The sequence below is a fragment of the Sorex fumeus genome, unplaced genomic scaffold (genome assembly GCF_029834395.1).
Source record: "Sorex fumeus unplaced genomic scaffold, SorFum_2.1 ptg000063l, whole genome shotgun sequence".
NCBI classification, from domain to species: Eukaryota; Metazoa; Chordata; class Mammalia; order Eulipotyphla; family Soricidae; genus Sorex; species Sorex fumeus.
In genome coordinates this window covers 70,723,293-70,738,818 of record NW_026606120.1, presented here as the reverse complement: position 1 = coordinate 70,738,818, position 15,526 = coordinate 70,723,293, and the positions used below count along the sequence as shown (strand labels likewise).

The 15,526-nt window shown below is 59.1% G+C and overlaps 1 protein-coding gene across 1 annotated transcript; it reads left to right on the top strand.

Moving 5' to 3' along the window:
* The first annotated feature begins 200 nt into the window (after positions 1 to 200).
* NXPH3 (neurexophilin 3) lies at positions 201 to 3,745 on the top strand. Its single transcript, XM_056127151.1, has 2 exons — positions 201 to 401; positions 2,134 to 3,745. The coding sequence occupies exons 1-2, from the start codon at positions 348 to 350 to the stop codon at positions 2,836 to 2,838; spliced, it is 759 nt and encodes a 252-aa protein (XP_055983126.1). The 5' UTR covers positions 201 to 347; the 3' UTR covers positions 2,839 to 3,745.
* Positions 3,746 to 15,526: the final 11,781 nt, after the last annotated feature.

Genomic DNA, 15,526 nt, shown 5'->3' with positions numbered 1-15,526 from the left:
CGCCCGGGCGCCAGGAGCGCTCCAGTCTGGCGGGTGCCGCGCGGCGAGCGGGCGCGGGGCCGGGCGCGGCCGGGGGCGTCCGCCAGGGGGCGCGCCGCGCCGGGGCGGGAGGGGCCGCGCGCTCGGGAGGCGGCCGCGCGGCACATCTGGGCGGGCGCCGCGGCCGGGCGCAGCTGGGGCCCCTCGAGGCGCGCGGGGCGCCCGTCGCGGGTGGGGGCGGCCCGGGAGCGGCGCGCGGCGGCGGCGGCCCGGCGGGACCGAGGGGGGCGGGGCCGGCCGGGGACCGGAGCATGGGTGGGCGCGCCTGACGGGGCCGGGGACCCCCGCGCGGCGGGAGCAGCGGGAAGATGCAACTGAGCCGCTGCTGCTTCGTGTTCCTCGTGCAGGGCAGCCTGTATCTGGTGAGTGGTCCGCGGGGAGCTGCTCCGGGGGGCGCCGGGGGAGCGCGCGGGCAGCTTCCCGGCCCGGAAACTTTCTCCCTGCCCACCCCCGCGACATCGCGGGACGCAGGGGCAGCCCGGCGGCCGGGCGCGGGCGGGTCCGCGGCCGGACACCGTCGGGAAGGGGTTAACGGGGGCGGGTGCGCGGCCGGACCACCCACTCGGCCGCAGGTGGCGGGAGCCGGCCGGCGGCGCCCCGGGACGCGCCGCGGGACCCCGGCTGCCCCTGACCTCGGGGACCCCCGCGCGCCGGCCCCGCGTCCTTCGCGGCGCCCGCCCTCCCGCTCCCTCCCTCCCCGCCTGTTGTTTTCCTCTCCCGGCCGCGCGCGGCCCGAGCCCCACAGGACCGGGGCCGGCGGCTCCCGCCCCGGGCGCCCCGACTCCCGCCGCCCCGGGCCCCACCCGGGCCGGCTCCCCTCGGCCCGCCGCCCCCCGCCCTCCTGCCGCCGGGGACCCTGAGCCTCGCAGCTGCACCCGCTCCTTCCGCCAGCCACCCAGACCCAGACACGCTCGGCCACCACAGCCTGCGAGGACCCTTGTCCCTCCCGCCTGCGGCCGTGACCCCGGGCCAGAGGACGCTGGGTCCCTGCTTTGAACGCAGCCCGGGATCTCTCTTCCCTCTGGCCGTGCCTGCACGCGCACACACGCACACACATGCACACACACACACAGACGCACACACAGACACAGACCCACAGATGCACACACACACACACCCCCAGGAGCCGGCAGGACACTGCAGCCCCCACCCCATCCCTGCCTGGCTGCCCTGCACCCCTTTGGGGCCATCCAGACACCTCCACACCCTTCTACTTCCCGCGGTCACCAGCTCATCCTGAGCGGCGGTCCCTGCTCTAGCTGGTGCCTAGGTCCTGGGGTGGCAGACCCTGGGGACCCCCCCCAACCCGTCACCCCACCTGGACTGCCACCTCCTGCCCAGGGGACCCAGATGGCCCCGGTGTCCCAGGCAGCCTTGGCGCAGGGTGGGCACTAGGCTTGAAGAGAGCCCGGGCAGCAAGACTTTCCTCAGGGAGGACATGGCAGCGCTGGGGGCCCCCAGCACGTGCAGCTGAGTCTGTGTCCCCGTCCATCCCTGACACAGGACAGGGTGAACTCCCACCACCAGGTGCAAACTGGGTCCTGGCTTGTTACCATCTGTGTCTCCCAGATCCTCGGGGTTGACTTTCTCCACTCTCAGCCACCCTGGCTGTGCCCCCCAATCCCGGTCCCCACTAAACTGCTCTTGGACCCCAGAACCCAGGCAGACAAGGACACGCTTCCCCCCTGCCCGCGGAGACTGGTGAGAGCTGAGGGTGGAGGGACCCTGCCCAACTCGGGGCTCTGTGAGGACATAGGCTGGGCCTCCCCCATCAGGCTGGCAATTTTGGGTGGGGACTCTGCTAACAGAGGCATCCCCTTCTGCCATCAGACCCGGATCAGAAGCTGGACCTCTTCCATCTGACAGGGTGCCTGGTGCCTGGTCCCCGGGGGGATACTGTGCTCTCCTTGCAGATGTTGGACAGTGACCATGGCAGGACCTGGAGGGGTGTTGGGGGGTGGGGCTCCCAGGATCAGAGCATGAGTTGACAGGGGCCGGGATGGACATGGTCCTCCTGCACATGTAGTGGCATGTATCAGAGAGGGCCGCTCCTGGCCCCAGAGGCCTCACTCTCTCCCACCTCCACCGCCCTAGGTCATCTGTGGCCAGGAAGACGGTCCCCCTGGCTCCGAAGACCCTGAGCATGATGATCACAAGAGCCAGCCTCGGGCCCGGATGCCCCGGAAGCGCGGCCACCTCTCACCCAGGTCCCGCTCCATGGCCAACGCCACCCTGCAGGGGCTGCTGGCACCACCCGGGGAGGCATGGGGGGGCCCCGGGCAGCCCCCCAACCGCCTGAGCCAGAGCTCCCCACCCTCGGCCAAGGTGAAGAAAATCTTTGGCTGGGGCGACTTCTACTCCAACATCAAGACGGTTGCCCTGAACCTGCTGGTCACAGGCAAGATTGTGGACCACGGCAACGGGACCTTCAGCGTCCACTTCCGGCACAACGCCACGGGCCAGGGCAACATCTCCATCAGCCTCGTGCCCCCCAGTAAGGCCGTCGAATTCCACCAGGAGCAGCAGATCTTCATCGAAGCCAAGGCCTCCAAGATCTTCAACTGCCGGATGGAGTGGGAGAAGGTGGAGCGGGGCCGGCGCACGGCCCTGTGCACGCACGACCCCGCCAAGATCTGCTCCCGGGACCACGCGCAGAGCTCGGCCACCTGGAGCTGCTCCCAGCCCTTCAAGGTCGTCTGCGTCTACATCGCCTTCTATAGCACGGACTATCGGCTGGTGCAGAAGGTGTGTCCCGACTACAACTACCACAGCGACTCCCCCTACTACCCGTCCGGCTGACCCCAGCCAGGCTGCCCCACAGGAGGTCCCCCGGCTGGACGCTGGGCAGGGCAGGAAGGGGGTGCAGAAGAGGAGGAGGAGGAGGAGGAGGAGGAGGAGAGGCCGAGGGGGGCCAGGAAGAGGGTCCCAAGGGCTGGCCGTGGGCTGAGGAAGGGCCAGGCACGGGAGCGGGACCCCGGGGAGGCTCCCTGCAGCGCCTGGGGGAACCAGCCCTCCCCACCCCTCCCCTGCACCGGAGCAGAAGGTTGCAGATTAAGTCTTGGGGGAGGAATCTGGCTCCCTCCCTGTCCCTCTGAGGAAGGACAGGACAGAGGAGCTGGCTAACAGGGGCTTTCTGCGAGCCAGCCCGGCAGGGTACAGCGGCCACTCTCCAGCCCCCTCCAGGGCAGCCCGGAGCCTCCAGCCCCGCCTGAGGCTTGGACCCTGCTTGAAGCTCAAGCAGTGACCCTGGGAACCTGCGGTTTTCACCAACAGACCACCTGTCCCCAGCCAGGGCACCCCCTTCCGGAGTTCCCTCTCCTGCCCTCACCCCGACAACCTGTGCCCACACTTATGCTGAGGAGACACCGTCCTTCGTGTGAGGGGCCTGTCCCTGCACCCGTGCCCCTGCCTGCTGGTGTCCCTCTTCCACCCCATCCCGTTGGTGTGTCCTCGTCCCGCTGACCAGCCTCACCCCAGCGGTGTCCTGAGCTCCCCCACCCCCACCCCCTGGCCCGGGGACCGCCTAGGGCCCTCACAGCTGGGCGGGGGAGGCCAGCGCTGAGGGGTGCGCTGCTCTGTTCTGTGGTATCTGTCTGTGGAGGGGGGCGGGGGGGACGGGCTTGTGAAGTCACCTGAATGTCACCCTTGTGTGCGTGTGTGTACGCGGGATCTCGTGCTGGGCGTGGGAATAAAGCTTGCCCGGGCACTGGGCTCTGTGTGGTGTGGGGGACTCCACCCGGGCGACCTTTCTCAGGACACAGGGACATAAACTGGTTTCTGGGGGCGCTTCCGGCCGGGGCATAGCCAGGTGGGTCCTGTGCTGGGGTGCAGGGAGAAGCTGGGGGTGCATAAGGATTGATGGCGACCACAGGGATCACCCCGGGTGGAGCTGGTGGGGGATCCCCGACTCTCTTGGGATCTTGCCCCGTGGCTAGGCTGCCGGGGACTCTTTGCAGTTCCTTGGAAGCTGCGCTCACTCCCCGGGGCTGTGCAGTGAGTGAGTCTGAGTCCCGAGGGACCCAAAGGCACGTCTCTGGGGCCCAACCAGTCTCTATACTTTGTCCTTCTCCAGGAGCTCAGAGCCACTCGGTCACGCACTCCTAATGGTCTCTGGCTCGGAACCTGCGCTGAGGTACTCCCCATGTGCCCCTGGGGAACCCCCTTCAGAGAACGGGGGTGGAGCGCTGGCTCTCCCAGGCCTGGGAGCAGGGCATGAGGGGACCCTCCTCTGGCCCAGCACTTGGACATGCTAGCAGGTGGTGCCCTGCTAATGTGACTTCGGGGCTCAGTGAGGGAAGGCTGGGCCCCGCCCCCAAGGTCGAAGTGCCCTTGCTGGAGGTCATTGCAGACAAACTCTGGGCGGGGCACCCCCTGGCCCGGAGACCCCAGGAGTCCTCCTCGAAGGAGACTGGGGGTGTCCCTGCCCTGCCCACCAGGCCCAGTGCCAGCCCCTCACCCTGCGGGCTGGGCTCAGCAACCGCCCTGCAGTCAGAGGGCTGGTGGGGGGCTAGAGCTGAGCCCCTTCTGGCTGGACCTTCTCTCCCAAGCACAGGGGTGGGGTCCTCTCTTCCCAGCCTCTCGCCCCACTAGGGATGCAGGCCTGCCGGGGAGGGGTGCTGCGGGCTGGGGCGCTGTCTCCAGACCCCTCTGTAGGGCCTGGCCTGCAGAGGGGGAAGGCCATGGCCTGTCTGCAGGGGGTGGGCACGCACCCTGCTCCGGCATACTCCTCCCGTGGAGAGCCAGATGCTGCGACAGCTGGAGGTCTGCCCGCCTGGCATGCAGCCCCGCGCGGCTGGGCCATAACTCCACTCCCCTCACGCACGCCTCTGCCCGTTCCCTTTGCACCTTCTCCTGCGCCCGCTGCTCACTTGCCACCCCCTGTGCCACCCCCTGTGCCACCCCCCACCACCCCAGTCACCTTTGTGCCCTGAAAACCTGAGGCCTGCCCACGCCTGTTGCTTCTTCCCAGGGAAATGTCCTTCCGCCCGTCAGGTCATGGAGTGCCACCCTCTGCCTCTCGGGGGCAGTGACTCCGCTCCCCCACCAAGGGACCCCCAGCCCTGCTAAGCACTGACCTCCCTCTTCAAACCCCACAGAGCACACTAAGAGCCCGGTCCCTCTTAGAGAAGCTGCGGTCCCCCCTCCCCCAACCCCTCCCCACTCACTGGCCCTGCCCACCTACGGTCCCGCACCATCTCCTACTGAGGGCTGCCCGGAGAGGGGCCTGGTCTCCCCCATGCTGGACGGTCTTCCAGACAACTTCAGGGGCTTTTTGAGATACAACCTGTACCTTCCCGATCAGACCGAGAGCCCCTGAGGCCAGAGTCTAGACGCCCCTCATCAGACCAGCATCTCCCTGAGGGCAAGTCTGGGAGGAGGGTGCAACAGAGGGGAGCACAAGCCACCCCCGGAGGCCTCCCTGCCCTTCCCCTCGGTCTCGGTGCCCCGTGAAGCTCAAGTCAGCAGGATGGCTTCTTCCTCCTGACAAAGCTTCAGCGGAGAGCAGACGGATGTCTGGGTCGTCCTTTCACCCTCGCCCCAGACACCCTCCTTTCCTAGATGAGCAAGCGGGAACTGAGTCACCCCTTCTCCAACCTTGGCAGCGGAGCCGGTGACCTTGCACATGGCAGGAGTGCCGTGAGGCCCGCAGCTGGGGAAGCACGTAGGGGCCAGGGGCCAGGACCGGGAGCTGGGGCTGTCCCCAGGTCAGAGGCAGCACTGAGACCCTCACTGTGTGGGGCTGAGCATGGGGGCCTGATTCCCTCCACCTCTAAGTCCTGTGACACTGCCAGAGCTGGGGGCCACGGTGCCAGCAAGGAGGGGCTTCCCTTGTGCTTGGTGATTGGCACCTGCCAAGTGATGCCAAAGACCTGGACTGCCAGCTGCCACCTTCACCCAGGCCCCTCTCGGCAGCTGGGGGCTGGGTTCTGCCGCTGCTAGTTCAAAGGCAGCCACGCTCAAATCCTCCTGCTCTTCATCCTACAGACACCTGATGAGACAGTTCCCAAGGACAGGCGGGCACCCCCCAAGGCGCAGAGCGGGCCAGAGAATTGGAGACAGACGGTGGTTCAGGGGTTCCAATATCTGGGTCTCAATCCCAGCCTGTCTGACCTTAAACATAATCACCAGGACCTCCTTAGGTGGAAAAGTCAGGATCGGTGTTATTGAAAAAAGGATTTGATTAACAAATATAAGTTCTTCCTCTGTTTTTGGAGCCCTGCAGGAGGAGAGCAGGATTCCCGTCCCAGTTCTGCCCCAGAATCCTGTGCCAGAGACTGCCAATTGTCCTAGGAGGGTCGGAGGGATAGCTCAAAAGGCTGAATGTAAGCTTTGCATATACAAGGTTTAATTTGACCCCCTTACATAGGATGGTCCCCCCCAACCTCCAGTACCCAGGGAAGCAACCTCTAATCATTGTTGAATGTGACCCCAAACTCAACTAACCAACAAAAACTGTACCATAATATTCCCAAATTTCAGCAGGGCACATGCTGCCTGGGATAAATGCTTTTTTTTTCACCCTTCCTTGTACGGAGATGTGACTAAGATCTGACTGGTGACATGTTAGTCAGAATTTTATCTAGAATCTTCCAGAAATCTTGAGAAATCATGTGCATCCTTTGCTTCTTCTTTCTTCTACCCTCCATCCCACTGCCTGGAATAGTGTGTGTGATTGCTGGAGCTCTGGTTGCTCTCTTAAGACCATGGGGCAGAACAATGACCTGGAGGAAGTTTAAGTTTTCAGAAAATTTTTGTGGAAGAGAAATATCATAAGAGCCCTAGGCAACCTATCTCCAGAGTCTTATGTGAGAGAAAAATCAGATTTCTGCTTTATTTCTATCAAATATCTCTTTGGTCTCCATTTCCCGCAATTTAAATGAGCTCTACCTGATTCAATGGACATGTTTACACACGTGTATGCAGTCCACCTGTCAGAGAGGCCGACATGTCTGACAGACAGCTGTAGACAGGGAGGCACTGGGGACTCGCTGGCTGGGATGAGCTTGGGAGAGCGCTGGTCCCCCCACCCTCGCTACGGCTAGCCTCACGGCGAGCTTGGAGGACACCGCATTGCAGAGAGCCCTAGAGGGCTCAGGAGGATTCTCTTCCCACCTGAAAGGCCTTCAGTCCCCAAATTCAGCCCCACATGCCTGGGTCCCCATCTACTTTCTGATGTTGGTGACACACCATCCTCGTTAAGGGCCTGACTGATCCCAGCCAGATGGGATCCTAATTTAATTAAAACCCTTTAATTACCTGCAACAACACGGCTCTGGAAGTCCCATGCAGAAGGGGGCCTGTGCGGGGAGGGGAACCACCTCGTTGGCGGCCGCTTCCCCTACCTGGGCGGCCTCCACAGCACAGCCAGGTAAGTGTGGCCCTGCTTCTGGCTTGGTTGACAGCCCCCCGGAGGTGGAAAGCAGGCTCTGGGGAGCAGAGCCGCCGGCTCTTGAACCTGAAGCTGTGGGTGCTGCTTTAATGCTCATGCTGCAACCTGCACAGAATGTGGGCGGCCAGGTCTGCACCCCCACCCTGGACACTCGGGTAGGCAGGGCGGGCTTGGTTCTGATTCCTCCTGAACTGACGTAGCCCAAGAAATGGGATCAGATCCACATCCAGACACGTGGGGGCTGGGACGCCGCCGGGAGGGGAGACAAGGCGGGGGCTGAGGGAGGCCTCTGGGTGACCTTTGGGGAGGAGGGACCCACAGACCCCTGCACCACAGTACTGGGCCTCCAGCTGCCACTCTGTGCGAGGCAGAGCCACGCGCTGGGCCAGGTCAGAGCCTGCCAAGCCTCAGCGGGGGCAGACTCAGAAACCAGCTCCGGGATCTGTGAGCTGGGCTATTTTTAAGCCTTGTGGACATCACACGTTAATACCCGTCTGTTCTCCCTTAGTACTTATTCATTCAACAAATATTGTTTAATAAAGCCTCAGAAAGTTTCCAGCTGGTCTCCCGGTGCCAGGAGAGCCGGGGTAGGAGAGTCTGGTCCTGCCTGAGCCACAGCCCTGAAGAACTGTAGGCTGGAGATGTGGCGTCAGCCCAGCTCGAGGGTCCCCCTGTCGCCCTCCCAGGTGAAAGTCATTGGCTGTGTTGTTTATCTCATAACTCCCAAGGTGCCAGCGCCCCTTCCCTTCCTCTCCTCTAGCATTCAGCCTCGGCACCCCGTTGGCCCCCCTCAACCTTCCGCTACCCTCAGGCCTCAACAAAGCGCCTATTTCTCTGACTCACGTTGGCAACCTGGGGACACAAGGGAAACGTGTCTGTCCCCAAAGGATGACCAAGGTGGGCGTGGCCTCCCCTCAGCCTGGAGACCCTGTGAGGGCAGGACTGGGAGGCCCTGACAGCAGCCTGAGAGCCTCCCAGAGACCTTCCTGGGCCCACTGAGAGAACCCAGGTGTCCTGCTCCCAGCGGCTCACCCCTCCCCAGCACCCCCATCATTGCCCAATGTGTTGGCCCTCTGTCCACTTTCCCGGTAGGGGAAACTGTCTTTCTTTTTTAAATATTTTTTTTTTATTTTTGCTTTTTGGGTCACACCTGGCATTGCACGGGGGTTACTCCTGGCTCTGCACTCAGAAGTTACTCCTGGCGGTGCTCAGGGGACCATATGGGATGCTAGGAATAGAACCCTGGTCGGCCGCTCATCTCGCCTGAACACCTTCCCCTTCCCCCCGCAGGGAACACGGGACCTTCGGTCCCTCCTGGACGCTAGCCACTCTCCAGCATGCCAGGTGTCCTCATCCACCTCGCCTATGGGACCAGGGAGGGGGAAGTGGCCTGCTCAGTCCCAGCCTCCTGCCCTCCAGCCTGGGTCAGAGCGAGGCCCTGCCCAGTGATGAGCTGGCTGGAGTCTCGGCAGCCTGGGATCCAGCGGTTCCGGCCCACGGGCTCTCATGGTCACTGTGAGACCCGGCAACAGTGGCGGCACTGAGTTGGGAGGGAGACTACCACGCTGCAGTGCCCCCAGTCACTGAGTCTGGTCGGGGGGCAGGGGGGTGGGGACCCCTCTCACATTCAGGGCAGTCCAGCAGGCAAGAGTGTCCTTCTGGAGTGAGTGTTGCGCCACCTGCCTAAGCTTGGGCAGGTCCCCCAAGCTGCCCTGTCCTGCCCCGTCGATGCGCCTGTCTGTGCAGTGGGAGCGTCTCAGGGCAGGTGAGGGGGACATGGAAGCGCAGGGCTCAGGGCAGCTCCTGAGGTTCAGTCCCAGCTGCAAAAGCCCCCCTGCCCCCAACTGGCCAAGATGGCTATGGATGCTTGGTTCCTTCTGCAGGAAGGCGTCCAAGACTAAGCACCTGAGGAAGTGATTAGTGTCCTCTCCCAAGGCCACATTAGCAAAGGCATCCATCCCGGTCCATATCCTGGTGCCCTGGGCCCAGATCCCCACTGTTGTGCCCCAGAAGCTCCTTGAGGGGGTTCATCTGTGTTCCCCCGATCCCTCAAACATAAGGCTCAGACAAGGCTGTTGCTAGAGAGTCTTTATTTAAGCAGCGGAGTGGAAAACCTGGAGGTCAGCCTAGCCAACCCCCCGGGGCCCTCCTGCAGCCCTTGTCCCTACACTCACTCATCTTTATCACCTCTAGATGACGGATCTGACTCCCACCAGCCTCCAGAGCTCCCTGGCAGGCCCCGAGTGTGTGAAATGTGAACTATTGCTTGGAGGGAGCACAGCTGGGTGAGCACCAGCGGCGAGCCTGAGTTGGGCAGACCCAGGCTCTGCCACCCCTGGAGAGGGAGAACCCAGCGTGCGGGACACACGCAGGACCTGGCGGGGAATCTGGCCTTTGGGGTGACCTACGGTGGGAGGTTCCTAGTGTGGGCCAGGGAGAAAGGGCTGGGACACAAGTCAACTGGCCCTGAGGCATGTGCAGCGGGTGAGCAGGAAGCTGGGGAGACTTGGGGGACCTGGGGGATACAAGTGTGTGGAAGGTTCATAAATGCCCCATTTACCAGTCTTGGCAGCTCCCAGGCCCGGGATCCGAGGGGGCTGCCGCTGCTCAGTCAGGCTCTGCCATCTGCCACATCTCAGTGAGATCAGCTCCGGAGGGCTCGTTGTCAGCACTGGCTTTTTTTTTCCCCCTCCAAATGCGACAGGATCAGGCTCAGGATGTCACTCTAGTGAGCGGGACTGGAAAGGTATGTGTGTGTGAGTGTGTGTGTGTGTGCGCGCATGCGCATGTGTGAGGTAGAGACAGCGGTGTCTACGATAACAAGAAGTAAATGGAAGCGCCCGTTTCAGGAGGACGGATGGAGAATGCCAGAGGACGGCGGCAGAGCAGCAGTGAGGGGAGACGGGTCAGGCAGCAGGGCTGGGCTGGGCTTATCAGGGGCAGGGCCCTGCCCAGGATTCCTGTCCTCTGTCCCAGCCTCTTACACGCCCCTGTGCCACAGTGCTCCTGCCCTGTCACTTACCTTCCTCCCTGGAATGCCGGTGTCAAGCCCTCCTGGCTTCTGGAGATTTGAAGATGACAGGGATGATCGTAACTGTAGAATGAAAGCACTATTCCAGGTGACAGGAAAGACTTGGCTCAACCTCTGAGGATCCCAACTGCCCCCGGGAGCTGGGCAAAGACGCCCCCATGCTCACCAGACACCTTCTCCACAGGCTCCCTGCAGGCAGGGAGATGGGCGCTGGCAAAGGTCTGCCTCTGAGCGGTCTGCTTCAGTGGTAGAACTGTGTTTTCCGATTTCCCAGAGATCTCTCTGAGAGACACCCATTACACAGCACGATAGAGGTGAGCGGGCAGAACCCCCCCCCCCCACCCCCCCGGCACCACAGGCAAGTACTGAGGCCAGGATCCCAGGGGCGGGGGAGGTGGGAGGTCAGCGTCGGGCTCCTAGACTCCGGATGCTCTTCAAATACCAACCCTGGTTGGCCACTCGGTGCTGCCTGCACATGGACTAAGTCCTCCCAAAGGCTTGTCTGACCGGCCTCCTGCTGTCTACCAGAAAAACAGTCACCAGAGCACAGGCGCTTGGCTTCCCACCCTCACACCCTGATTCTACTTTGCAGGACTCTCATCCCCACCTTGCACAGGTTCCTCTCTTCAAAGGGCCCAATGACCCCCTTCTTGGCATTCCATGCACCCACAGCACAGATCAGCACACACGCGTACACACACACACACACACACACACACACACACACACACACACACATTCTCTCTCTCTCTCCCCTCTCCCCCTCCCTCTCTCTCTTGCCTTTTACCCGACAGGAGAGAAAAATACAGCACCTCCCTGGTTTCCCTCCGACGCATGTCCCTCCTGCAGACTTGCCTCACTCTAGCCTTCCCTGAGGCAGCCCTGGCTAAGGTCGCAGACTTTCGTGTTGCTAATTCCAATAGTCTTTTTAGATTCTCTTATTCAACAGTCTTTGATACTTATAAATTCTCTTATTATTTCCTTTTTTTTGGGGGGGTCACACCCGGCATTGCACAGGGGTTACTCCTGGCTCATTCACTCAGGAATTACTCCTGGCGGTGCTGAGGGACCATATGGGATGCTGGGAATTGAACCCAGGTTGGCCATGTGCAAGACAAATGCCCTACCCACTGTGCTATTGCTCCAGCCCCATAAATTCTCTTATTTTATTTCTCATCTCTCTCTGATCACTTTTCCTTTCCTTGCCTTTAAATACGGGGTCTTTGGCCAGGGAGATGACTTAGGGCTGGAGCACATGCTCTGTGTACAGAAGCCCAGATCCAATCTCTGGCAATGCAAGGGTGCCCCAAACACTGCTGAGACCCCTGAGCACTGAGCCTGGAGAAGCCCCCGAGCACTTTCAGGTATGCTCCTGAAACTAAGTAAATAACGGTCTTTAAGGTTTACTCCTAGGCCCCCTTTTCTTTCCTCCTCCATGTGATCCCTGCACCTGACCTTCATTCACCCTGTAAACCTGCACCTTTACTCCAATACTCATCTCTCCTTGTAGCTGGAGGCTCATAAATTTGACAGCCCAAATAATAACTCCACTTGGATTTCTCAAGGCATTGCAAACTCAACAAGGAAAATGAAATTCAGGTTTGTTTCTCTTCCCATTGGTCTTCATTTCGGTGGCTCCATCACAGTCCCGCCTCTTCATCCTCCTCCCTCCAATCCTTCCAAGTCCTGCCAACAATGCCTCTTAAATCTCTCAAGGATCTACTTTTCCAGCACTGTGACCTCCCTCGTTTAAGTTCCATCCCTTGCCTTCTTTGATCCCCACTCCCAACATTCTCTATATTCTAGCCAAAGATCTTATTAAACTGAAAATCTTGTCATTTCTCTTTAAAACCTTGTAAAGATTTTCTCCCTACAGGTTCTTCCTAAATATGACCCAGTAAGGTTCTGCCAGATCTAGCTTCTAATCAATATGTTTTCATATCACTCTATACCCGTCATCAGCCTTCTCTGGGCCCCCAGAACACTTTCCCCCCATGCCCCCAACTCAGGGCTCACTGAATGCCATTTCAGTATGGGATGTGCCTCTTGAATGATCCCCCCAGCTCTCACTTCAGTTACAGTCTTAGGGAAGTGAGTTCCCAGGAGGAGATTGATCCCACTGCAGAGGTTCTTCAGAGGCCTTATCCATACTTTTTACAGCAACTGACAGAGTTGGACCTCTGTACTTATTGAACTATTAAAGGTTCTCTTTCCCCCATGAAATATGCAAGGTGTATGTGTGCATCTGCGACCACAGACACGGACAGATACTACTGACCAGGGCTTACCTTCCTGGGAACTGAATGCTACACTTTGTAGCACACGCCTGAACCAACCACTGGTCTAAGAAAACATTTTACTTTGGTTTTGGGGCCACACCTGGCAGCGCTCAGTTGTGCTCAAAAATCACTCCTGGCAGGTTTGGGGGGACCATATGGGATGCCCAGGATCTGGCCTGAGTTGGTCACGTGTGAGCCAAGCACCCTACCCACTGTATTATCGCTCTGGCCCCACAAGAAGACATTCTAAGTGTCTATAATAGGTGTAAAGCGAACTTTTTCTTGGTTGAAGAAATTTAGAAACATGCATTTGTATTTTGGAAATCACTCTCAAAACTGTCTAAGGGTTGATGGTAACTTCTCAACTTAAAGCTGTTTTACAAACATGACTCTAATTACAAATAGTCACAAAAGTATCTACTTTGATGGAACAACCTACACACTACCCATCCCTTCTGGATAAAAACCGAAGTGTTGACTGGACTTAGGCATCAGTTCCTAAGAGCGGGTGGGAGTCCCTTTCTCTCTCCCTGCCCCACTTCTGCACAGAGCAGCTGAGCCTCCTCCATCAACGCTGACCTTCGCCTGCCTTGGCTTCTGCCGCCACCACCTGACAAACAGCAGTGAAGTAGCCCCTGACCTCCTCCTAAGTTCAATTGATTCTTCTCCATCCTCAAAGCCATGGCCTGTCTGCTGTCACCATGGCCACTCTCCGCTCCCTCCATTAGACTCAATCAACAGAGCAGAAACCCTATCCTCCCCCCAGCTCAGGCCTAGCACGATGCCCGGCAATGCCCACCACCTTCCCGCTACTCCAAACTCTGCTGAATCAGTAGCCTGAGTTCTAATCTCGGTGACTTAGAACGTGTCACCTCCCCCTCCTGGATGTGTTTTCTCAGAGACAGAAAGGCAAACTCCGGGTGGGGGCGGGGAAGCTATTCTTTCAGTTTGACTCACCTGTAATCGTCTTGCTGAGGCGAGGGTGCTCTCCATCGCAACTGTGCCTCACAAGCAGGTGTGTTCAATTTACGGCCAGGCCAACTCTTGGACGCGTTCTTTCCCCTGGAGCCTAAGCTCCTCAACTGCCATTGCCTTTTGGCACTTGTGGTTCAGAGCCAGGCCGAGTGACCTTGAGGGAGCACCAGTATCACCCTCCCACCTAGAGCTGGGATGAAGGGGAGTGGCGTGAAGACGTGCTCGCAAGATCAGAACTCCTGCGAGGGCTGGAAACCGCGGGTCCTGGCATTGCATTCCCACACTGGAGTTATGCATATTTTATCTTCATAATGCTTTCCCCCCAAGAGTTGATCCCCTTCAACTCCTTAATCATTTCTGTTGCTTGTACTAAATTCCCTCAAGTCTGAAATGCTTTTTTCTCAGAGCTGCAGGAATCAGAACCAAATAGTATTCCAGATGCTGCTTTCCACTCCGGCATTACAGGATTTACAGAGGGAGGGGGCAAGAGCGATCATCTTGCTAATGGCTTAGCATAAAGATCCCATCCATCAACAACATTCGAGTTTCTGTTCTCATCTGGAGGTCAAAGCTTCAGGGTCTGCCAGCTCATTATTGCAAATACTGATCGTCCTACATTTGCTTCCTTCCTTGCTCACTGCCTCCACCAGGGGCCCACCTGTTGGGTCAGGGACCCCACCCCCCATCCCCAACCCCACGTGGTATAAACACCTCTGAAATGAAAAGGGAGGAAACACACCTACCTGGCGCATGTACAACCTGGAGGGCCTTTGAGTGATACTCACCAGAATGTTCGATTAGTCTGCCAGCCCTTAGAAACGCATCTAAATGACGTAAGGGCAGAGTTCACAGGAAAGTCATGAGATAAAGCAACACACAGGTCCCAGGCTGATTAAAAAGATAATTAGTTGTGGAAAGTAAGACTGGGCTCCAGCCAAGAATTTGTCTTTGACAAAGAGAAACCGGAGGATCTGATCCAGTGGGCTATGGGGGGGGGGGGGGGGGGGAGTTGGGGGGAGTGTTTGTGTGGGGGTGGGTTGGTTGTTCTTTTACAGGAGTTGAAGAGCCAGAACAAAGCAACAGTCAGTTGCAACGTGCAGCTTGACTCCTCTGTTGTTCTACTCGTAAACATACAAGCTGTTTCCCTTCATCTCTACAGGCTCACACAATCTAAAGAACCCCCAGTAGGCCTTAAGCAGATTTCTAAATGAATTGCAGAGCAGCGGTCAAGTCTGGATATCCCTGTGCTTGCACACGAACGCGTGAGTGTACACACGCGCACACACACAGCGTGCACACGCGCATGTGCACACACACACATACACACACACACAACATGCACACACACACATGAACAGAGCACTTTTAAAGGTCACCAGACTCACCAGTGACCAGGAAGGACACCTCTCCTTACACCCTTAGAGTCCAGACAGGCACCTGGCATATCTAGGTACCGAGTATCAACAGAGCTCTAATGTCCAGTGAGAAAAAGGCCAGTACCTTCCACGAATGGGAGGCCGAGGAGAGGAGAAGAGGGGGTTAGGGAATGATGCCAGATACTCTATTTGGTCTGAATCTCCAATTCCAAAGTTCTACTTCCCTGAGATATTGTTTTGATAAATAAGCCATATCCTTGTGGAATTGAAATCTCCAACTGTTCCACTGGCACGGACATCTCTGCAGTGACAGCACATGCCCCAGATTGTGGAGTTAACTTGAATTAAATTTCAGATGTGGGGGAGCTAAGGGAGGGGGTGGTGGCAGTGGGAGGTTTATGAACAGTATGCTGGGGCTCTGATGTTGTCATAACCA